Source organism: Meleagris gallopavo, chromosome 10 (genome assembly GCF_000146605.3).
Source record: "Meleagris gallopavo isolate NT-WF06-2002-E0010 breed Aviagen turkey brand Nicholas breeding stock chromosome 10, Turkey_5.1, whole genome shotgun sequence".
NCBI lineage: Eukaryota > Metazoa > Chordata > Aves > Galliformes > Phasianidae > Meleagris > Meleagris gallopavo.
This window is the reverse complement of record NC_015020.2, coordinates 4,935,632-4,961,457: the sequence shown is the minus strand read 5'-3', so window position 1 is coordinate 4,961,457 and position 25,826 is coordinate 4,935,632. Positions and strand designations below refer to the sequence as shown.

At 37.8% G+C, this 25,826-nt stretch overlaps 1 protein-coding gene across 1 annotated transcript; it reads right to left on the bottom strand.

Moving 5' to 3' along the window:
* Nucleotides 1–1,145: 1,145 nt before the first annotated feature.
* Nucleotides 1,146–22,996, bottom strand: PLPPR5 (phospholipid phosphatase related 5; the record flags this gene model as incomplete). Its single annotated transcript, XM_019618358.1, has 5 exons — nucleotides 1,146–3,297; nucleotides 10,837–10,956; nucleotides 12,941–13,117; nucleotides 20,244–20,494; nucleotides 22,837–22,996. Coding segments are annotated over 5 exons (741 nt in total), but the record flags the coding sequence as incomplete, so codon positions are not given.
* Nucleotides 22,997–25,826: the final 2,830 nt, after the last annotated feature.

Below are 25,826 nucleotides of genomic sequence, written 5' to 3'. Positions count from 1 at the left end.
CCTATAAACACTCATGAGCATCCCTGAGGCCAAGGCAATGAAGATGACAAGAGATGTACTTGCTCAAAACAGACTCAGGTTGGCTGTTTCTAAAATGTACTGCACTTTTCTTTCAATGTGGCAAGGCTCAGAAATACCAAAATCCAACTTCAGAATAGTACAAAAAGCTCCCTACTAACATAACATGCAAATGTCACACTCATGATCTTGGACAGCAACAAAATTAGACAGCAATAGCAAACAGCAGAGAAAATTGCAGCTGAAAAATAGCAACATTATCCTCTTTTAATACGTATTGTTAAAATGAACATTTCTAAAAGCTGAAAAGATGTGAGCCCAGATGCTATTGCCGTATGTCTTATGCAGCTCATGATTACGAACAAACAACAGAATACGTATAAGGGAATCTAAAATGGTATGGATATGAGCCCAGCTGGTGTCCCCATATGCCTTATGAATTCCTCTTTTAGGAACACCGCAGCATATAGCATTAGAGATGCTTATCTTATTTATAAATACAGTGGAACAGTTTAACTGAAGCACATATAGAAAGATCCATAGGGATCATAAAAATAAAAGGTCCACAATGATCATAGAAACAGATGCACTCAAACCCACTGAAATAGTTCAAATACCAAATTTTTACTAGGAACAACTTTGAGCTGGAATCTTATCTGAGCAAGGGATGATGCTTGTTTTCTTCACTGGGATTTTTCTAAAAAACAACCATAAGAAAGCCATGTTAGTTAGAAAATACCAACTTACTTTTGTTTCAATACACTGTTCCTATTGAAAGTCCAGAGGGGAAGAGTGAATGCCCAAGCTCAAGGGCAGCGGAGCCACTGTAACCGCGGGAGAGGTAAACTCTTGCCTCTTCTACAAATCACTCAAGGCAGGATCTGGAGCTTGATGTGCCCACATCCTGGAGGAAGTCCTTCACCAACAGACAGAAGACGTTTCTGCAATACAGCTCTTCCTGCTTTTCAGTGTTACCAGAACAGCCTCTAAGGGAAGGCAACTGAAAACTTTTGGTTAATTATGAAAATACATCACCAAATGCAGTTGTCCTTTAAAATCATCATTTCATTGTACATATGCTGTGAACATATATCTACAGCAGATATCTAAAATAAATACACTGCAAATGATTGAAAAATTATTTTATTTAAAAATACATTATACAGCAGAGTGTCTCTCTTTTTGTTTTCTCACTGCTGGTTCACAGAGATAATATGATAAATTTAACCCAAATATTTGACTGGGAAAGATCCTGAGAGAGAAAGAGACCAGTTACAAGTTGATGATATACAGTACAGTGGAAAAGAGTCATCTCTTTTAACATAAAAGAATCTCTTGGTAATCTTATAAATCAGATATTAAAAAAGTAGATTTGCTACCATGCAAAAATGAGTGAGAATTTCTTTTAAATCTACACACAGAGATCATTAGTACCTTGGACCCTAAAAAGCTATACTAATAAGAGAAGGGTAGGTGTGCCTAGCATGGCGATACAAACTTTGGATCTACTACAATTTTGTAAACACAGTTGTAGCCTAATAAAGGTGGATTTTCAATCACCTAAGTAACACCAATGTTGCTAAGGGCTCTATTCTAGGACTTTTTTCCCTGCTGATATATTTCTTTATTCTCTAATTCTCAGCTTAGTACAATGACTTTGTGGGATACACCACTCTACTGCACTCAAAAAAGACTTGGCTTTGCCCTGCTTTCCAAGAAATATTTAGGTAGCTGCATTTAGTGAAAAGAGAAGTTAAAATGAAAATGCACAGATAACTATGCAGGAACGCAATAAAATTCGACATAGAAAAATATATATCCAATTCTACAGTTATGCTTTAAATATCTTCTACCAATGACTAATGCAGAGGAAATGCAGTGAATTATGGAAAACTTAAGGCCTAGAATTCTGTACTCGTTTCAAGGACCACACTGAACTTCTCTATCTTAAACGTGTCTATAGTGCTAGTGTTACAACTGCGGTTGCCAGAGGAAAACATTCTGGCAGTTAAGAGTATCTTCAGCATCTACAATACTTCACTATGAATAGTCAAGTGAGGCTGTCTTTTAAAGGGGAGGCTCAATTTGATTTTTCACAGTGATAACAGCGATATAAGAACATCACTTGAAGTCAAAGGAAAAAATCCTGTCAGCAATGCAGAGCCTGACAGAGGATTTTTTGCAAGAACATGGTCTGAAAAGGAAACAGGGATAGAGATGATTCCTAGAGATAAATTCTGCCTGTCTCGGTCACTCCAGTTGAAGTAAATTAATGCAGCCATTGCTTATTTTCCATAAATGCTCCAACAGGAGGGCAGAAACACACGTGCACTTTTCCTCATTATATCAGTGACCCTCTTCCTATCTTAGCACTCCATTCTCCCAGCATAATATCTGGGTGTACAACAAATATGAGAAGATGCAGGGCTCCTTCAGTAACTTGTTTAAATGTGATAGCAGGGCTTCCCATCAGATATGCTGAGCTAAGAATGGAGCCCTTAACCTCCAATGGGATAGCATTAGTAATAAAGAATATATCAATGATCAAAATTTCTATATAATTTTCATTTCTTTTAACCTAGATACATATATATCATTCAAGACATCCAAGAACTACAAATCAACAATTCAACTACAATTATGTCAGGAAAATATCCAAATAAATAAACTTTTAATTATGATACAATACTTATTACAGTAAAAATTGGCATTTTTTCTCTCTTCAAAAGCAGAAGCACCAGTTTTACATATAACATTGTTTGAATGATATCTTACATGGAATACAGCGTAATACAATGTGCAAACAGCATTTTCATACAGAAGGTAATATTTTTTCTAGTTTTTATACACTAAAACTGCCTCAAATGGAAACAAATTCATGCTGAATTAAAAATGCAGATTTTAAAAATCAATTTCAAATCAAAGTATGGAGTACTACTGGAATAGGTACATGAACCATTAAAAAACAACAAGAAGCCAAAATAGAGGGTAGTGTCAGATAAAGGTAATTAGTGCTTAGTTTGTCCCATTCCATCAAAAAGTAAACAGTTAATATTTTTGCTAGAAAGTAAAGTGACGCTCTAATATTTAAGAAATCTTCAAAATGTAGGTATCATTTTAACGATGTAAAAATCAAGTCAGAAAGAGGACTTTAAAAATTTCTTGATTTTGTTATACTGCAATTATCGTGAGTGGGCTGTGAAAAGAGATGAAGTCCAATGGAGTGAATATACCTCAGCATCAACATCATGTGACTTCTGCAAAGGCCGTGATGTGGTTCTACAAGTTAAAGGAAAAACAAAGAAATAAAAACCCAGAAACCACACATGTAGACATCAGTCACCACTGTGAAAACCGTAGCATCTTCTGTGCTAGTGACAGCCTCATGCCTGCCATGTATTGCAGGCAAATGTAAATAAAGCTGGTTTTCACTGTGCTCTCACTCAATTCCACAGCAAATTCTTGTCAAATGACTGTATATGTAACTATACTGAAGAAAGCACTAAAATGTAAGGGTTCAACAATATTTCAGTTTTATATGTATCTTTTAAATAATGCGAAAAATTGAACTCGCTGTAATTTTATTCCTCTCTTATTCACAGTTTAAAGCAAAATGCCTAGAAGTGGACAGTTTCTAGCAGGCTATAATATTCTGTTTTGGTGTTAAAACAATTTTAATGATGTATGTTTTTTAAAAAGATGAATTGTTCCCTGTGAGTTCGATGGCATAGAAGCAAGTAGTGACATGGGACAATTAAATGGCATTCAGCAGTTGAGAACTTGTGTTCCAAATTTGATCTTCTGAATCACTAGTGTCCTCTTCACTTGCAATGCTAGCCTCCTGTTTCCTTCACCAGAACAATCCTTATGAACACAAATGTGTCTCGGGATACTACACAGAACTCTATGCAGTAAACTGCAGAATCCTAGAGAACTCTTCTACTTTTTCTTGCTCTAACCTAAGCAAATGCCTCTGTTGACATTTCGGAGGAAGAAACTCGAATGTAATGGAGAAGGTCTGTGCCAGCTGAAGAGAAGGCAGGGACTAGGTAACTCCTAGAGAGCTGGATGCATCTCCATTTTCTTGCTTAAGGGATGTTGCTCTAAGTCCTTCAGCCTTCCCTTACCACACACCATAGGAAGTGCTGGAGGGAAACACTAGCCACCACAGAAGTTTCTGTTTCTTAGTTCTTCTTTAAACTGCCTGGATATTAGTCTGCCAGTCTTCAAAGAGTCAGAGGAAAGAAAATGAACATCTTCAATTTTCACACTACAGAAAGGAATCTCTCCTCCTCGTGCTTTCCCATGGCCGTATGGGTTACAGGATGAGCATTTTTTTTCTTTCTTTTTTTTTTTCTTCCTTTGTATACTAAGGATTTTAGCTCTAGCAATGTCCTTGCTGCATTTTGTGACAGTCTCAATAGGTGAGGAACACCAAACAATATGCATCTATCTACTTTTTCTTCCAAAACAGAACTTTTCTTTTTTAAAAGAAGCAGCAATGATTAAACCATAGCTAGCAGACATTTTTTAAAGTGTGAGGAAAGAAAACAATCAGTATGCAACTTCCTGTGAAAATGTTTTCAGTAAACAGTATTAGCCATTAGTCATTGTTTACAGATTTGGATTCTGAAGCATAAAAGCAAAGTTAGATTTCCTAATTGGAAAATAAAATACAAGCATTTCAAAGCATTTCAGTTGTCGGTCTGCTTTCAGCAGAGCAAAGAGGATGTGTTGGGCAACCTCAATGAGCCTGGAGTTACTGTGATGCTATTATTAAGTATCGCATTTTTCATTGTTTAGACCTGAAAATTATCCTGACAAGTCAGCATCAGACTAAAATTACTCTTCCTTTTTTTTTTAATAAACAAAATAATTGAAAAATGTGGAATTGAAGAAAAAATATGCTTTGATCATTATTTATTCTAATCAATTATTTCACTTCCAACTACACAATTCTCCTTTCTCTAAGTGGCACAGATTTTCCAGTGATGCAGAGAGCCAAGTAGTATTTCAAGTGCTATTAACTCAGGGTTTGGTAGCTATTACTTGAGAAAGGTGAATGTGGCATGCCCGCCAGCTATACCTCCAAAATGAGCAGGTCACCATCTTTGGAAGCATATGCAGAACGCAGAACAGAATCACACAGAAAAAAAATCCCCATTCCTCAGTAAATCCTCAGGAAGAAATGCTAAGCTCCCAGTTGGAGAGCAATTGATTTGGACTCTAGTGAAGACTCGTTGATTCATTTCCAATGGATTAAGCAAGATGATGCATAACTAGGTCAAAAGTAATGACTTTCTAATGGTGAGAATCACTGACACTGATTCATGCAACTGTCTGGGTATTCATGCCTTTTCATATGCTTATGCAAAACCATAAGCAAACTTTTCTGAGACAGTTCACACACACACACACACACACACAAAACAACCAATAAAGTATTCTTCCTTGAAAAATTTCAGTATGAGATACTAACCATCACCAGCCAAAGATTCACACAGGTGCAAGAGACAAGCCAAAAGCATGCACAAAACATTGGCTTCTCAACTCTGTGGGAACCTACAGCACTCAGAAGAAGAGCATGCTGAGGGTCTGCTTAGCAGACAGTTTCACAGACAGACATGTCAGATTTTGTATTGTTTCTTCTAAACCGACAGCATCAGCTTGGTGTCAGCACTGCAAACAAAGCATGCCTCGTAACCATGCTGCCACACCACTAGTAGAAAAATAAAAATCTAAAAGGCTTAGCCTTGAATGCAGGTTTCTGGGGGAAGATTATCCATATCTGTATATCTTCTGTTAAGATTTTAATTAATTTCTATTTACAAGCTATTCTAAAATGTTAAAGAATTGAAAAACAAAACCATAGTGAGTTTCTTACTGGTTTGCAACTTTCATAGTAAATATTTAATATTTTTAATCTGTTTTTTTTTTTTCTGTTGTGCACTCATTAATACGATTATAAATATTTGTAGCAGTCATCATCTTTAAGATTTTTCCAATTTCAAAAACAGGATTTTGAAAAATTGCCTGTAGTCCTACATACTATGGTGCTTATTAATTCAAAAAATAGTACAGTAGTACTTCTGGCAAAAAGTAACTATAGATTAGTTACTGTAAAGATCTTCCTGCTCAGCAAAGCATACTTTGTGATTTTGCTGAACAAGTCACATTTTTAGAAGAAAATAATGAATTCAAAGTGAAAGTCCTCTTCTAAAAGATTGCAGACCTGCACAGAACGCTGCCAGCACACTGCATCTGCCTCTGCTTTAAGTCCAGACACAAACACTTCAGTGCGCTCCTGCGCACATACGTTTATTGCCTTATGTGCAGGTGGTCTAAACAGTCCATTCCTGAGATCCAGGAGAAGAACCTAATGAGGCGTGCTTTGAGCAAGCTTTGTTGCAAGGGATCTTCTTGGTTGTTACTAACACTTTGATTCTTTAACACCTACAACATGCATATTTGGGGAGGTCACTCTTAATATATCGTTCCTTTTTCTATGTTTAAATACTATTCTATTTGAAAGTTAGATATTGTGATCACAGTTTGCATTCAAAAACAAATACTTCTTTTATAATCCCCTAATATAAACAGATTGAATCAGAAGAGTAGGATATGAATGCCAGTTGAAGTGTTTAACACTGGAACAAAATTGCTTAGAGTCTTTTTGTGTTGAGACAGTGTTGTACATTGTCTTCTTCAATATACTGTATTTTTAAAGAGAACCAATATGACCACAGAAATCAGAAAACCAGCCCACAAGCTCATGTCAGCACGTGGGCTCTAGTCAAGCTATTCTGGAAACACATATGCACATACTAAAACACAGCCTGTATGGATATCTGTGTACTCTTGTGGATGTCAACACAACGGTATTTGGATACTTCTGAACTAAAATACCTTAGAGCAGCAGAATTAGACACAAGTCTTCTCCCCCATTCTCTCATAGCACAATGACCTAAAACATCTTTGTGTTTTGCATTCAGCCTGCGAGCTTGGTGACAAGGCATCAGCCTCACCAGAGAGCCCGGGGACCAGGTACAGGGATCAGCCATCCTGCGCACACAGTGCACCAGTGACAGACTCCTTAGTACCACAGAGATGAAGACCTCTGTATCTCATGATAAATCAAGGAGGAGTAAACTGAAAAAAAACATTATTTTTAAACACAGAAGGGAAAAATCTTCCTCAATCTTACAACACAATCAGAAATTTAAGAGGAATGCATGTCTATATCTATATTTGCTATTGTTAAAATGTTTCATTTCCACCGTTGTTCCAACAGAACAAATGTCAAACTCAACAAGACTTCTGAAACAATTAGCCCTAGCAGTTTCTGGTTATTGGTATGAGAGCCATCAAGAAGCTCACATTGAAAGAAATTCCAAATACTCACCATCATTAAAACCTGAAGTCATGCCTCAGAAAAATGGGGAAAAAAAAAGAAAGAAAAAAAAAGGGCGAACTAAACCACCACTACCACAGCTGGCCGATCTGTGAAGGTAAAGACTGCAAACTACTTGTTTGCAATCTCAGTCAGCTAGAGAGCCAGTCCCACTAGTGAAATACAAGCAACCTCACTACAACAAAGAACTGCGTTTGGGGACATGGCTTGCACATTGCCAATAGAAGAAACAATGCAAAAGAATGCCAGGCAGAGCCAGGAGATGAATTCTACTCAACACCTAAACAGAGCAGTGTGCAAATAATACTGAGCAGATGCATAGCCCTGATGATCAGACATAGAAAACATCCCATAGGAGATGAACTACAGTGCCTATCCTAACCCAACACTTTCTTCTAAAACCTCTACAACCTATTTCATCTACTGCCTCAGTTCTTCCTCAAATGCTCCATATTTCTTTTGTATTTGATTTTTCAAAGCTATACTATCTCCATAAAGTCTAGCAGAGTCAGCAGGCACTACAAGACATGTACCAGCCCTCTGTAAATCCTGCCCAATTTCAGGTGTCTTTGACCATGAAATAATAAGGTGCAACTGCCCCTCAAAAGAGGAAAAAAGTTTGTGAATGTATTGACTGAACTTCAAACTTTTCTGAGTGCCACCCAGAATATTCTTATTTCCCAGGAACTCTTGCAACAGGAAAAAAAAAGTAAAGAAAAAAGAAAAACCTTGACTGTGGTGGAAAATGGGCCTCCCATCTGTAGCAGTGCCAGCTGACTGAAACACAAATTGCCTTATAAGAGACAATGAAGGTCAGAGACAGAAGAGAAAAAGGAACAGATGGGTGAGTAATTAGGTCTCTTGGCTTTCACTCTTTTCATTAATTCTAAGGATGAATGTAGTTAAGGTGAAAGCAATGTCTGAAGTCTGCACTGCTGAGCCAGCTCTGGCAAGGTACTTCCAGGAGACACTCTGCAACTATGTTTTATTTGAGTGCATAAGATGTGGGTGCCTCTGCAGAACAACTTAATCATCTGCATACACTGCAACTGAGTAAGTGGCATGCAAACAGTGATCTACTCTTGTCATTAACCAGCAGAATATAAATTCAGAATGCTCCAAGTACACGTATTCCTGCTTAAGCGTACCTCATAGATGATTCCTGACCTCCTCCAGAACTCAGACAGTGATAGCACAGAGAGCATACCAAGCACATTCATTCTTCAGCAGGAAAACAACACTGCAACAGATGAGGTGCTTCCAGGTCTATTTGATGGATCACGTGCTTATTCATTTATGAGTGATTTTCAAACAAAATAGCAAAGAGAGAGGTCCCATCTGGTATGCATTTCTAATGAAGTTACTCTTTAGGGCAGCATCTTTGAATTGCTCACTCTCAAATGCCCGTATCATTGTTATTTTTAAATACTGGTAAGAGAGGAGCAGCTCTGTTCATCCCAGGACTGCCTTAGCCTGTGACTTCAGCCCTAACTTTGGTCAGTCTTAACTCTTAGTAGGTAATTTATGGTAGGCTAATATAGTATTAAAATAGCTAATAGTAGCTAATTTATGAAGTCTGTTTTTAATATTGGCACAAAAGCTCTCAGACTGAGAATAGAGAAAAACAAATATAAAATAAGCCAAATAGGACTGCTTATGAATTCAGACTCTATAACTAGAACAACACCAGTTGAGAAGCAGCAAAAAGTAATTTGCACATGGTCTTTTACCAGAGTAGGTAAAAGACAAGTACACACAAATCATCTAGCGCCTCTCTCTAGAGGAAAATAAAGAACAAAAATAAGAATACAGTTAAAAAGCAAAGACCAACTTATGAATTCTTGAAGTGATGGTAGTTAATTGAGAAGGCTCAGTTTAGACCCTACTTCCACATAAGTTATTATTCCTAGTGCCTTTTATTTTACAGGTTCTGGCTTCTGTACAAACCTTTAGACCAGACATTTAAACAAATAAACAAACACCTCACCACTTGCAGCACTCAGATAAAAGCAGATTTTTCATCAATTATTTGCTAATTCCAGTTCAAGATTTCTGTAATCCGAAATACTGCACATAACCATCCTCCCATTTCATCTTCTTGGTCTGGAGAGAACAAAGACTTTGCAACAGAAGGAAAGATGAATCCATACACTAAGATCTCATCAGCTATAACACCTTGCTGGCACTTCCCTCCCTGATTTAAGTGGGAAGTCCCATGACAGCAAACAGCTACTCTCCACTATCACAGGAGCCAAGAGAGTTCAGAGGGAAAAACTCCCATTCATATAATAGAGTTCTGGGAAGTTCACAAACATTATTTCTGCCTCCCTCCCATTGCTTTCCCCACATCATGTCATCTTTCCTAGGCCTAGTATTTGAAATAGAAAACAGTTTGTCATGGATGAGAAAGTGTCAAATTAGGTACAAACAGTAAGTTAACATTAGGTTTTAATCCTCAGGATAAAAATAAAATAAATTTCAGCAGCCAAACACTCGAGCTCTAGAGCAGAATTTGCTGAGAATGTATACTTTTGATCTATGATGGCTTTTGAGCTACACAAACAGTTTTTATTGTAGGAAAGCCTAGCACATAAATAAGACATGCTTATTAATATGGTATGTCCTAAGCCAACTGATATCTTGTTTTGTTTTGACATTTTACAGAGAGTTTACTGAATGGATTATTTTGAAGATACACATTCATCATCTAAATGCTTGTTCTTGTTCGAGCAAATGATACTGTGACCTCCTTATGACAAAACATCAGTAGAAGTAGCTTAGACACATTTGGTTCAAAAAGACATGTTGGATTATTCTGAAAAGAAATCTTTCCCTCCAAGCAAATAAATAAAAAACCTATTTCTGGCAGCAATTCTCAGTAAAAGACAACTTCTGTCCATTTCAAGTGACAAGTACAGACTAGGAAGTGGCTAAAAACATTTATTCTTACAATTGATCAGAGAAAATGTCAGCAGTAACATGGATTTAAAGAATGCCATAGAAACATACTTTTGGTAACCTAAAATGTTTAGGGTTGTTCACTATCTTCAAGCATGGGTATAATAAAAGAGATTTTAATAAGTAATGACGGAAAGTGATTATAAATTTACACTGCTCTAAAACTTTGTTTGTAGCTCTAACTTTACTTCTGGTAAAAATGCCTGAAATGTATTCTTTATTTGGATATTATCTTTTTTCAGTGACTGCTTGCTCTTAGTATTATTTAGACAGAACCTTGCCTAACACTTGCATCATTTTTGCAAAGCCAGTTTTTTTTTACTACTAGAAACAAAACCAAAACATTTAATCACACAGCAGTAGTTACTCGTGCCCAAGAGACTACTGCTAGCATGTTGAAGTACAAAATCACATTTTTTTATAATATTTTTAAGAAAATGAGATATTACCTTTTCTAAAGGGCTTTCTACTCGAGGTATGCTGATCATGGGCATCTGGGCCAGATTATCTGTATGAGAATGTTCATGTTCTGGCTGACGTCCCCTGAAATTATTTACCACGCAAACAACCTAGAAGGATTAGAAGATAAACAGAATTGCTAAGGAACAACTGAGCTTTGATCCTGACACCCACAATTAGGCGGAACTGACACTAGCTTTAGTCACTGCTTACAGCAAAAATATACAAATGTGAAGTTCATGTTTTATAGGAAACAATTAATATTACAAAACAAAAGATTTTTAAGCAGTTTTTTTTATATGTGCATCATCCAAGAACAAGAAATCTCTCTTATCTAGAAGCAAATCCATTACCCAATCTAAACAATATAATACTAATTATCATCAGTGTCGTGAATTGATGCCACAGAAGCAGAGAATCAGGGGCTGGACAGGACCTCTAGAAATCATCCTGCAGGTTCCCTACAGCAGGTCACACAGGTTGGCATCCGGGGGGTTTTGAATATCTCCAAAGAAAAAGTTCCACAAGCTCTCTAGGCAACCTGTTCCAGTGTTCCATCACCCTCAGAGTAAAGAAGACTTATTTCAGTTTGGGTCCATTATCCTCGTCCTGTCACGAGGCAGCACCAGAAAGAGCCTGGCCCCATCCAATTGACTGCATCTTTCTGATATTTATCAGCATTGATAAGATCCCCACTGTTCTCTTCTGCAGGCTGAACAGCCCCAGGACTCAGTCTTTCCTTATGAGGGAGTGATGTCCAGGGTATGTATGAAATATGTGGCAATCCTATGCTCCTACACAGGGCTAACGCCATGTAAGTTTTGACCGGCAAAGAATTTCTCAAGCAGAGTAAGAAAGGGAGGACGAGAAGGCAAGGATTGTCCCCAGGTTTGAACTAAACTCTAAACTTGCTCAGGGCAGCAGCAGTGTAGCAGTGAGACTCACACAGGCATTTAGGAAAGTGACGTGCAACATTCTTTTGCTTGGGAAGGGGGCTCTACTAATTCAGACACTCAACTAAGGCAGTTTTTTTCCAATTATATTGTCTTTAAAACACAACTAAATTTGATGCCATTCTACTTAGAGAATTTTATGCTGCACACATCAAAAAATATAAGAAAAAGTTCTGGAACAGACTTCGTGTCTACTCTCTTTTCTTTCATGACTTTAGGGGCAAAAACATAATACAAAAAACTTAGGAGCACACAACCAAATACTACACCAGGACACCTCGTGTGGAAAGGAACGTTTGGAAACACAAGCAAGTATGTTTTAAAGGAGACTAAAAACTGCCTTCACATTTATCAGATAAGTGAAAAAGTCCAGCTCAGCTATGCCTGTGCAAGCTTGAGATTTAAGATCTTGAGAACCCAGAATCAATATCAAAAGTATTTTCACAGGGAAAAAAATCAGTTATTTTTAGTACTAATACAAACTGCCAGGCAGACAAACTTAGAGACAGTAAACAGCAATGACTACATTATGCTGCAGTTTTACACTGAAGTTATTGGTGAAGGTGATTAATACATTAGTGGCAGCTTTCTGACGCAGAAACTGGTCATTAATAACTGGGACTATAGATTCAGTACTGGAACACAACTCCAGAAAAATGAGAAGACTAAACAGGAATTTTTGACTGGATAAAATGGAATTTCAATTTAAACTTGAATTAGTATGAAAAAAAAAAAAAGAAAAAAAGAAAAATACAGAGTGGGCTACTTGAAAGCCAGAGAATAAACGCTACTCATTCTTTGATCAGTGTAGGCATCCCTCTATTGCATGTAATACTTTAAAATATGAATAGTTATTATTCTAAGAAATATGTACTTGTTTAATGTGGGGCTTAATGTAAAATAAATTAGTGGATGAAGCTCTACAGTTTGGTTTATAAGGGAATCAAAATAGATAATTTGATCTTTTTTTTTTTTTTGACATTTCTGAGTGTACATAAATATACCTAAAGAAATTGATAATTAAAAAATAGAAACACTCGTGGACATTTGTCTGAAAAGTCAAGTCTACCAACATGGGCTAGGAAATGCTAACTAATATATTGATATTTTTCAAAGAATAAAGTGACAAATACACACTTACCAAAAATACTGCTATAGATATTCCAATTATAAATCCTGCTATTACATCTGACCAGTGATTTCGATACTCTGCTACTCTGTTGATTCCAGTAAGGAAAGCCAAGCACATTAGGCCCAAACACAGAACAGGTTTTGCAAGCCTTGTTCCTCTGGCTTTTACCGTGCTGGTGATATACATCTGAAAATCAGAAAAGAAGCAAGTTTAATACCAGTGTATAATACATCCCACTAACCGGTGAACAGAATATTAGAGAAATATTAGAAGTTTAAATAGACGATGCATCTTGGGGTTTGTATTTATTTATTTATTTGACAACCCTATCATATCAAGCTATTTATTTATGCAGAGATGTAAATAGAGGGACTAATTTTTCACTGCCTAGTGTTGGCAGTGATAGAAAAAATCCTATCCTGACAGGGGCTACATCAGACCCTTAGTTTTATTAGCAAATGCCTTTCTTCCTCACATGCAGCTTCTCCATGTGATTAGCTTGATACTTATCAAAATGCAGTGAAAATTGAACTAGGTGTCAATATCTGCTTTTAAAAATGAAATGCAGCACTTTCAACCAGTGCTTAAACAATACATCCCCATACTTCACAGAGGCTATCTGAGGATATTTAGTACCAATTCCCCACAGTAACAAAACCAATCCTAGTGTAGGAGCTTTTTTATACATCCTCTGAGAAACTGAGATCTCTACCTCTGCCCTGCTTGCAGTCTTATGTTCTACAAGTACTGCTGGATTAAATGCAGTGCCTGGAGGTACAGCAGCTCTTTTGCCCCAAGGTCAGATGCATTAAAGAGCAGGGTCTGAGCCAGTGCTTTCCAAGCTCTGACAGGCCAACGGAGGAAATGAATTTCAAAATTCTGAACTTCCATTCTCTTGTTTATATTCAATGTTGACATTAAGGCTGCTTTAAAGTTCCACCCTGTAAAATAACACTTCAACTAAATAGGCTTTTGAGGAAAATTAGTATTTACATTCCGCAGCATCTGCAGCTAACCCAGTGAAGTCCTTAAGCTTCATGTTTAGGTAAAGTACTATAGTTCAAAAAATGAAGAACTAAAGTTTCAAATATCTCTCCTTTCCTCTCACTAGTTAATTTAAGACATAGTATTTCTCCCATTGCTCTCCCACTGCTTTTACCGTTGCTCCTTACAGTTTAGCAAACTCTTCTCAGTGAGTTACATGGAATACTGACCAGATGACTTCAAATCTCACTTCCACTGTTTTAGCCCCACTTTTTTTTTTTTTTTTTCAAGCTACAGAGCAGCCTGTGCTGAGTTACTCAGCAGCTCTCTGTTTCACTGTCCTTCCAGATAATACCACCATTACACTCATTAATGCTGTATATTAGAACACCTGGTGCTCAAGAAAACATTTTGAATAGGCAGCAAGATCATCAAATCTCACATACTGTTTGGGTGAAGATGACACAAGAACTTGGCAGTAGGCTATCCTGCATGAAATCCTGTTTTAGGGTAAGCAAAATCAAAATGATTACTGAGAAGGAAAAATCAACTGATAAGAAATTGTTAGTTTATTTCAGGTAGGTAGTAGCAATGTGTTTCAGTTATCTATAACAACTAGTCATCACCTAAGATGATGACCTAAATTTTTATGAAGTTAAAATGCATTGCAATGCAAATACTAGTAATTGATTCTTCAGTATTTCAGTTAAACTTCAACATTTTTAATACAAAACTAAACTGAAGAGTACTGCAGAAAATTCTCTGAACCACTTTTTAGAGTCAAGCTCATCCTTCAAATCCTTATTTAGACAAAGCACTCAGCAAGCAGAAACAACTGCAGAAACTCCTGCTTCTGGTGACTAACAAAGACTCCCATGTGCCAAGTCCCTTCCTATATACATAGTCAAGATTGCCATGTTCAGTTCATTATTAACAATAATCAGAGGGTTCTGACAGCACAGATTACTTTTTATTTTTCTTTAAAAAACAGCCATCAAGATGCTAAGGACTGTATTCCACTAAAAAGTCGAGAGAAGTACAGCAAAACTTCTGGAAAAATGTAGCCTATACACTTGCAAAGCTCTGCATAAGAAACAGAATTCTGCAAGTCAGGACTTACAGACATCCACTTCTAAACTTACAGCTCAAGTACTATACTAATGCAGTCAGTTCAGTTGAAGCTCTGCATTGCATTGAGAATAAAATATAATAAAGCAGTTTTCTTCTTGATTCTAGAGGAAAAGGAATGCAATACATGCACACATGCAGCAAGTGCCAGAGTCCAATCTTGGTTAGAGTGGAGCTAGTCATCAGGCTGGACACACCAATTAAGAGGAAGGTTAGTTTTCCTATCTGATTCACTAGACTGAGTTCCCAGGATATGGGGAAGAAGATGTCCTCCATGCTTGCTGTTTTGGTCCTCCATGAAGCAGGTGGTCGGGGGAAACTGACAAAGGGACAAACCAGTCTGTTAGTGGGCAGAGAACAATGACTCATGAAGTGACAAGTGAAAAGGAGAGCAGTGCCTGTATAGTGATTCCTCCCAGGCAGAGCTCCAAATATACATTTCCAAGTTTTGTTTTGCTTGTATAATTTAGTAGCAAGAAATATAAGTCATAACTTGTACAACTTCCACCTTAGAAGTGCACAGATTTCAACATTCCTCATCATAGGTACAGGAAAAGAGATATTCAGAGATCAAAAAGCTGAAAAAGTAGTAGGTATAGTGGACTGCAGACTACAAGCAAGTTAAATCGTTAGTCAGAATCCTGCCTGACAATGAAAAAGCTCTTCAGCTCCCTTGATTAGTAACTATTTGGTCAAATTATTACCAGAGCAAAGAACAGTCCTATTCTCATATTATTTGAGCCATACTGCAACCAAAAATGCTCAATGATTTATTTGTTGTTCTCCTTTTTCTTTCATATGTTTTGCAGCAACTATTGATAACATCAGGCAGACTTGGGTTTCAAAGTCAAGATTGTGGATTAGAAAAAGGAAAATAAACTTCTAGAAACGCAGGGATTCACTGTAAATTGTCCCATAAAGAGTTTCTTACAGATGCAACTTGAAACAACTGGAGGAGACAGATATTCTCCGATGTATCAAGACCATAAGATCATCAAACTATTAACTAGAACTGATTCAGGCTACAGAGGTTATCATCTTGAGCAACTGAATTGTTACAAAGAACTGACTGACAAGAAATCTCCAGTGGTCTTTAGATAAATCTCTGGAACAAAATTTAATGTTAATTTGCTATCCAATCCAAAGCAACCAATGCATCTATTAGATGAAGACCATTATATATGCTGTACAACCAGTGCCAGTGGATACTTTTGCTCACTGAGACACAGACAGTGAAAAGAAAATCCCTGAAAAGCAGCCAAAAGAATTCTTTAATCTTTAACTTATTAAACAACAACAACAACAACAAAGCAAATTCTATACGATGATTCTCTCAAATCTCAATATTCAAAGCCTATCAAACAGAGGCTCACCACACCATTGTCACTTACCCACTGAGTGGGACCCATAAAGACACTTAAAGAACAAGCTCTTCACAGATTACATGAAACCTCAAGACTCAAAGACCGGATCAAGGAGTGACAGTAGGCAGTGTCGTATTGCCAACACTGTGACCCAGAATGCCTTGATGTCTTTTCCCAGTGACTTAGAAACAAACTGAACAGCAAGGGTGATACAGCAGCATGCTAGAAGCCAGAACCTTGCCAAGCAGAAGATCAAGATCTCAACAAAAGCTCTGCATATAGGGAGGAATTATTTGTCAGCTGTATTCGCTAGCCCTGCCTGAGGCTGTAATTGCAGCCAGTTCAAAGCAACAAACAGTCTGCACATCTAAGGGCTATGTTAATTATCAAGACATGAAACCTTCTCCTCTATCATTACAAATCTAAAGCAAGTCTAAAATGTATCTGATAGCACCAAGTTCAAAAGCTGTGCTTCAGATAGGTTAGCTGTCAATTCTTCTCATCCAAGAAGAAAATGCAAGAAATGCAAAGTTTTGCATGATTAATTAAAATTTATTTTAAACTACGGCTAGAAATGAACAATCCCCTATATTTGTAACATCAAAGGACAACTGTTAGTTACTAGTCTCATATTGAATCCATGGGAATAGATTGACTACATCTTCACAGATCACTTTGAAACCCTACCAATGGAAAGACTCATGACTTCTCATTTCTGAATGTTGGTTGTTGGGGAAAACAAACAAACAAACAAAACCACCATGGAAATATATACACAGTTTCATAAATTCAAAATGTATCTCTAATCATCCAGGCTGTGTTAGCTTACGCATCTTGAAATGTGGCTTATACAGTTATATCAACTTAATGAATTTGGAGTATTTGCCTTAATATCCATGTCAGCAGATGCTGTACCAACTGAGAAAGGGTGAACAGCAATGCTGATAAGAAGTGAACACTGATTGCACTGAACTTAGTAATCCAATTCCAGCTCATTCACACACAAAGGAGACTTAAGATTAGCTGAGCAATTAGCTAAGGAAATAACCAGATAACAGCCATTTTGGGTAGAGATTTTGAAATATATTTATGGTAGTTCATTTTGAAGTTTCAGGTATGCAAGGGATAAACTAACCTGCAAGTCTTAAGAAAATAAGTTATGAATCATTGGAAGCATCCACATTTGGATAGGGTAGAGAAAAAAAACCTAAGCACATTGCTGCCATTTAACATTTCAGTTGCTAAGTCTTTCTTGATAGGTACTCAGAAAAGCAGTGGAGGCAAATGCTAGAAAGGTCTAAATATTAGCAGTATAATTGTTCGCAAAAGCCTGTACTTCCAGCAGGAAGGGAATTCAGAGTTACCATAGCAGCCGCCCACTCTCAAAAGAAGGGAGGAGTGAAAAAGGAAGGCTTAAGAACTTAGATGAAAAAGCTGTTGCTAACAAGATGCTAGGTGCATGTTGCCTATTTGTATATTTAAGCTGGTTTTGGTTTGTGCACAGCTGGCTGAAATGTCCAGGAAAGATTCTTTAAAAATCTCACCCTCTCACCCAAACATTTCAGTTAAACAAAAAGCAAGCACACTTTGTATCAGAAATTATATGCTTATGAAGTACTAGCTGAGTAATATATGAAGGTCTTTATGTCCATGCTCTCAATAACTTTTGTACCACTGTTCATACAAAGACTGGGCTACTGTTTAAACATTCTACTCCAGTGAATAATGATGAGAAAGTTGTTATTCAGAGCCAACTTTCTCAATAAATATCATGACACTGTAAGGACATGACCCTAGATACTGGAACATTGCATTTCTCTGCCTGGTGTGTAACAAACAATATTTTTAGCAGCAGCAGTGTAACTGGATTTGAAAAAAAAAAGAAAGAAAAAAAGACTGCCAATATCACATTAAGGACCTAAATGTGTAGGCTAGCAGTCAGCAGATACATCACAGTAATTAGTTCATCAGGCAGCCTACAAGAACAACTCATCAGACCTGTCAGCAGTTTACAGTGCTTTAGTTAAATGATGACGCTGTCATGCATCACAGTGATACACTAATGACACAGGATATATCCTTTTCTGCTGTTACTGAAAGACTATAAAGTCATGAAACAGATCACACCAGCTTCCAATTTTGATGTTAACTGATTATTTATCACAGACAACATAAGTTTTGTATAAAGCACTGTAGCTGTAACAAAAGCCATGATACTAGGTATTAAGTTTTAGTAATTGCCTACTTTTTATTTTTAAAATGTATTAATACTGTTTTCCTTTCTGCTCTGCAGTGCTGAACAGTTGGTTTCCTTCAGTTTTCTGTGACTCATGGCAACAGTGGAAATCCAACTTTACAGATGGATGAGAAAAATAGGAACAATTAAAATGTAGAATGCTGAACATTTTCTAAAATAGTTTGCACCAAATTTGGATGTACAGTTCAGTGAAGCAAAGCCTCAAATATCTCCCAGATAAAGATGATACTATTAGCAGTCTTACATTTACCACAAGTTAGAATAGAATACTATTGCTCATCTCTAATTTGCAGCTAACACCTTCCTGAGTGATTTGTTAATCTAAATCTCCAAGAAAGCATTGCCCACAAGGAACTTTAAGTAAATACTACTGTCAGGGATGCAGATTTTAAGCACTGGCACTGAAACCATACCCAGAAGCATGACGTTGGTGCACTGCCATATATCAAGTATCAGCTGGCATGTATCAGCTTCCAGATCAATCAAAAATTAAAAGTCAGCTAATTAAATATGCATGTTCAAAATTGATGAACACTCACATGTGTCTACATACATATGCAGACACACACACACACACCTCTATTCACATATTGAAAGAATTGAAGGGCTGACTCCTGAAATTACTAGAGGCACACACTTGCCCTACTCCCCACTGACACCATAAGGAAAGCCTTGGGCTATAAAGGCCTATGGCTGCAGGCACAGGTCAGCTGGAAGATATCCACAAGGGTGCCCCAAGGAAAATTTGGTGAAGAACATGTGCTGCTGCTTGCAGATGGAACAACCTGCACTCCAAACTAAGCCAGAGAGTACTGCACTGAGGTACCTGAGCAAGGTTCATTCCTACTGCTCTCACTTCTGAACTACCTCAGCAGCAGCTCTGATGCTACCTAGCAAACAGCAGTTTATCCCAGCCCTACTCATTAGTCAGTGTTAAAAGAAGAGAGGGAAGAAGGGCTGGATTGTCCTGTAGTCCACTTAAATGCAGAATAAGAGCCAAGCTCACTGCAAGAGAACTGCAGTACCTATAGATATCATTTTTGGTATCTGTGAATATACATGATTCCTCAGGAAAGTTGTAGAGATCAGACATTTGCATATGCCCAGTCTTCTGCTTCACCCCACCAACAAATACTGCCACATGCAATTCCATTAATTTGAACTGGGTTAAAACAGAGGAAGAGATTACTACCAGTTGGTTACAGACAATCTTTTCCCCCTTCCCTTTGCCACACAACAGAGCCTTCTACTAGATGGAAACAGGAAAAAAGTAAACTGAGAACCTGGTTATCCTAAGTTTATAACCATTCCTGAACAATTTATCCTCTCAGCATGGCCCTAAACATTTTTTTTTAGCTTTTAAGGCTTACTACATCTGTAAGGATAAGTACATCTGTAATTGTCAGAATTAAGTCCAATGAACCAAATTCTCAGAGCTTTCACAGTAACACATAGAAGGATTACATACATAAAATTGGTCAATAGCTGTCTTACCTTCCCTCCTTTCTTCCCCTTCCAAATAGCTTGAGTCAATATTCTCCCAAAAATACAGTGATATTAAACAGTACAATATACTTACAGCCAGATACATAGCTGCATATATGCTTAGAGCTGCTTCTTTGGATGGGAATGTCTTTCTGGCTTTCATAATAAGGTCTGGGTTTCCAGTACAGGCATGTGCACTACTGATGAACTGCGTATACTGTTTACATCCAAGTGCTGTATAGTTGGGTTTACAAAGTGCAAGAAAATGTGGTGCAAGATTCCCTGTTACTACTTGTCCAGCATTTACAAAGATGTCCGTAGCAAACAGTCCAAACGCGTAAATTCCTAAAGAGGGAAACAGAGAGTTAAATTTCCTGACAATTTCAGTCCAGGACAACACATTATAATATTTATCACAGTAATAAATCAGTTCCCTTCATTTAAGAATGTGAACTATCCTCAAGCACATAGGGACAAGACCATGCCCTAAGGATCCTTGATGATTTTGGAGATGATATCTTCCTATCCAATGGCAGAAGCAACACTGCAACATACCTACACTCTTGATTCTGTCTCCATTCTTCAGAGGAGTACGCTCATCTTTCATGAAAAAGCCTGCTTTCCTGGTCCCCTCGCCATGCATGCCCATCTATCTGGGGCAGTTAGCCAAACATCTAGCCTTTGCCCACGTTCACTTAACAGAAATAACAGAGGCAAATTCTCCACCCTATTGCCCTGTTTGAAAGCCAGAAAAGTCAAGCACTGAATGGTGAAGTAACTTGAAAAGTCATCGCACATACTGGACAAACATTTTCCTTTCTCTCTCAGTTATAAGTAAATTGAATAATTTAATATTGCCATGCACAAGTTGTCTTTATCTGCCTGCTACTGGGCACATCTCTATGCACGACATGTTAATCATAATATCAACACCATGAGTTAAAGATCCTTATATTCAAGGAGCTACTTATACTAACGCTTTTTTTTTTTATTTAATCAGACACATCAGCAAAGCATTAAGCATGTGTATTTGTTCATAAGAATAAAAATGCATTTATCTGATTAGAGGAAAAAGAAAGCAAAATTAGATATATCTTATTCTGATGTCTCTTTCTATTTTTTTGGAAGCAGAAAGCAAACTCTGGAAGAAAATACAACCACAGCAACCACCCTGACTGGGAAGCCAAATCAGCAGATATATTCAAACTCCACCTTTTCTACAGGATTCCTGGATTCCACGGGCAAATCAGTTTACCTTTCCCCTAGTTCAACCCTATAGCTAGCTGTGAATATAATGTGAATTCTGTCAGCTCCCAATTCACGTAGCACCATGAGAATGAGGACATTAATGGATGCACACCACACCAGATGTGATACCACAGAAGCATGTGCAACTTTCAAGGCCAGTTTTTTTTCCCTCTGCAAAGCTGGAGGCCCAAGAATGGTTCCTGGGATTCTGTATGGTCAACAGTGTCACAGTAGTGTTGATTCACCATGAGTAGCTCAACAGTAATGAGCACTGGCCTGTACCCAGCCCAGGTGCTGTGCAGGATGGCCCTCCAGCAATCCCCAAAGTGTGTGCAAACCCACAACAGGCAGCCACATCACTTCTGTGAGAGTAACATGAAGTGACACCTCCTCTGATGCAACAGTGCGGAAGCCATACTCATCCCTGCCCTATCCACCATATTTTGGCTTCACTTCTTTGAGCAAGGAGAGCCCACCACCACCAGGTGGGCTCTGGCCACACACAACCTCTGTACAGAGCAATAGGAGCTCCTCAGTATGACTGCCCACATATCCAGCTCTATGCAGGGCAGTCTCCCACTCGACAACTCCAGAACTCCCGTGTGACAGTAAGCTATTGCGCTGGCAGACGGCATCACGGCTGTGGCACAGGCACAGCATGCACAGACCCAGCTGCAGCCCTCCCTCCCCTGCACAGGGCCACACGGGATGAGCTGCCCTGCAGCTTTGCTCCCCAGCTGCTGCCCTCAAATACAGCCAAGAGGGAGAAACATACAGCAGACAAATGGAGTCTGGCTGCAACATCCCTGCACGTACTAAAAATCAGCATCTGTGAGTATTTAGCAGACATTCTGAGAGGTGGTACTTCCCTCTCCAAAATACATTTACAATGAAATAAGTAGAAAGCACAACATCTCAAATTTAGTGAAGTCAGGGGAGGTGGGTTTTACAGCTGACCTCAGTGGTTTTCATGCAGCTATCTATTATAGATTATAATACATGCTCCAGGCTAAGAAAGTACCTAAACTAGGCAGGCTTTGAAAACACACAATTATACACTAATGTCCTCAGCTTTGGCTGCTGTATGTGTGCATAGCCAAAAGAGAACTGTTAGCTATAGATCTGGTGTAAAGATACTTTCCCCTCTCCACCTCCCACTGGTCAAGGCCTGCTGGTTGTTTTTTTTTTCCCCCTCTCTTGTGATCCCAAGTTTTCCTGTTGTTAGTACTGTTTCTGCAAAGTGTTTTTTTTGTTTCTTTGTTTTAATACAGACTTCCAAGACACTTAATTCGCTGTCCAAAAGGAAAGAATTCATTGCACCCAAGTTAGGACTATACATGAAATATTGTAGTGTTATCTGAAGCTTCTCCAGGTCAAACTTAAGACATATTTAATTACTTTCAGCATTCAGAAAATGAAAACATTAATTTTGCTCATACCAAGGAATCTGATGGTTCTGCGCACCAGTGGATTTATATAACAACAGTCTCCAGTTAATATTGTTTTTTCTTGATTTTCAAAATCCTTTGTAGCTAACTGTAGACAAAACACTGCAGTTTCTCCAACGATAATCTTAGGGGGAGGAGAAAAAGGGGAGAGAAATGGTACATCAGATTACAGTAAATAAAATACACTAATATTACAGAGTTGGCTATCTCATCTTAAGGAAACAAACCAAACCAAACCAAAAGACAACATAAGTGAACCAAGTTCTGTATGTTAATCTTCTTATGAGGCAAACAGGCCATATGACCCTCTATACTTTATTTGCATTAAGAGGGCTTGAAATCAACATAACATAGCCTAGTTTTCAGGATGAAAGGAAAAAGAAAGGTATTAGTTCAAGAAAAACAAACTGCATAACACACAGGATGGGAATGAAAGTAAGGGCCAATCCTGGAAGATGCTCAGCACTTCCCCTCATGGCTCTCACTGACATTCAGCATTTCACAAGGGTGGACTCTAGATTTTGGACCACAGAGGAAACATTCACAGCAGAGCTCCAGCCCACGCTGAAGGAATGGTTTGCCAGTAAGTACTCTACAGGATTTGATTCATAGTTTGCTAACTAAGTTTATTAAGTCTGACTTTAATTATTTTGTCTATAGATCATACATGTTACATTTAGGGAAAATTAAAAGGGCTCACAAATAAGAAAACAAAAATGTAGATAGTGAATGTAAAATATTCCCTATAAGACATGTATTTACTTGTAGAGAAAAATGCGACTCCTAATTTACTTACGACAGTTATTCTATTCAGCTCTAATGCCAACTACAAACTGCAAACATATATTAAGTCAATGATGTTGAAGCTTTACTGCAAGTAGAACATGTATGATTGAAAGTGGCATAGAAGAATCACTATATTTCAACTTTGATTCACTGCAGAACTTAAAGGAAAGGTATTTCCTCTCTTCTATATGAAAAGCAGCAAATACTATTGATACATCAAGGTACATAGCACTTGGATAATCAGGAAGACAATCAGCAAATTAAAGTCTTAACATCACACAAACTCAAGAAATACTGTTATCAAATTAGATAACCACCTAGGTCTTCCTAAACTTTTTACTAAAAGGAAATTATAAACTTTGCCATGTATTACTATAGATTTTAATAGTTCTACACATAGCATCGCACAAAACAAAGAGCACACAGTAAAACAGTTTAAAGAAAACTATGGGCTTCGGCTCATATACACATTTTGTTGTCAACAAGAAGAACGCAATTAATGGCCTTACTTAGATATTATTAGGTCTATGCAGATGACTTTCAGATAAATTGTGACATACAGAGGAAGGAAGTGCTTCTCATAAATAATGTGGCACAAATAACAAAATAATTCTGCAGTTATGTGTAGCAGGCAAAATTCAGTTTGTCACAAAAATGCTCATCTATTTCTTTAGACTAATTTCAGATCACTGTGGTCTCTTTAGATGAAACAAATGTGAGCAGCTGATCCAACAAGTAACCACTTTACTACAATGAAAGAAAATTTTCAGCATACTGAAGTACAATTCCTTAATCTGTAATTAATGAATTCTCGGTACGCTTATGAAACATAACCCAATCTTGAATTCAAGTTCATCAAAGTTGTGACAACAATAAGCTTGATGACTCCTACAGGTCTCATGAGAAATGCAACAAAACAAATAAAACTAAAAAATAATTCTAATGCGATTCATAAAGATGAGGAACACTTAGGTTTTTCTGGTGAGTCACACCCTTCTTTCTTTTGGAATAATGAAACATCCAGGGCTAGGTAACCTGAACATTCTGTATTTATCTGATTTTTTTTTTTTTCCAAATCCAATAATTTCAGTAAAATTACTGCATATTTCTAGACTCAAGGAAAAAGCAGAATCCAGCATATATATGTGATTTATAAGGGCTACTCCAAAGCTAATGCCTCCTATTTTATTATGTTGGCCCACAAAATCAGAGGCAGAAGTTGGTGGGATGGCTTCAAAGATGGAATCTTCCCACCAATATTCTACATTTTGTTGTTATGTGACAGATGACAACAGAGGGATAGAGTTGGAACATGAAGCAAAGGTGTGCCATTGAATTCCTCCATGCAGAAAAAATAGCACCCATCACCATTCATCTATGCCTGCTGAACATTTATAGAGATGAACCAGTAAATGTGAGCATAGTGAAGCAGTGGGTGCTGCGTTTCAGCAGTGGCAACAGTGATGTGAAAGATGAGCTGTGTTCCAGATGGCCATGCACAGCTGTCACACCATTAAATGAAGAGCATCTCAATCAGTTCATCTGGGCAAATCAGAGGATTACAGCCAGGGAACCATGTTCAGAGCTGAATATCAGCTTTAATGCTCTGGAAACAATGGTGGAAACATTGGAATATCACAAAGTCTATGCCAGGTGGGTCCCACAAATGCTCACAAAGGAACAGAAAGAACACAGTATGCAAATAGGTCAGGACCTATTGAATCAATATGAGGCTGAAGGTGACAGTTTCCTGGATTGCATCATTGTCAGCAACGAGATGTGGTGTCACCATGAGCTGGAGTTAAAATGGCAGTCTATGGAGTGGCAAATATGGATTCCCCATCAGAGTTCAAGATGCAGCCCTCAGTGGGTAAAGTGATGTGCACTGTCTTTTGGAATGGGAAAGGCGTGATCTGTCTGGATTTTCTGGAATCCAGACAAACCATTAACTCTGCTACATTACAACACTGACTAAGCTGAAGGCTCAACATTCTAGAGTCAGGCCAGAGAAGAAGACAACTCATCTCTAGTGACATAATGCCAGGCCCCATAACAGTCTGGAGGACATGGAGTACATCATCAATAGATTGTCTTACTATACCCACGGTATAGTCTCAAATTGGCACCTTCTGACTTCATTCAGTTTGGGCTGATGAAAGACAGACTGTGCGAAACATTTTCCTAGCAACAATGCT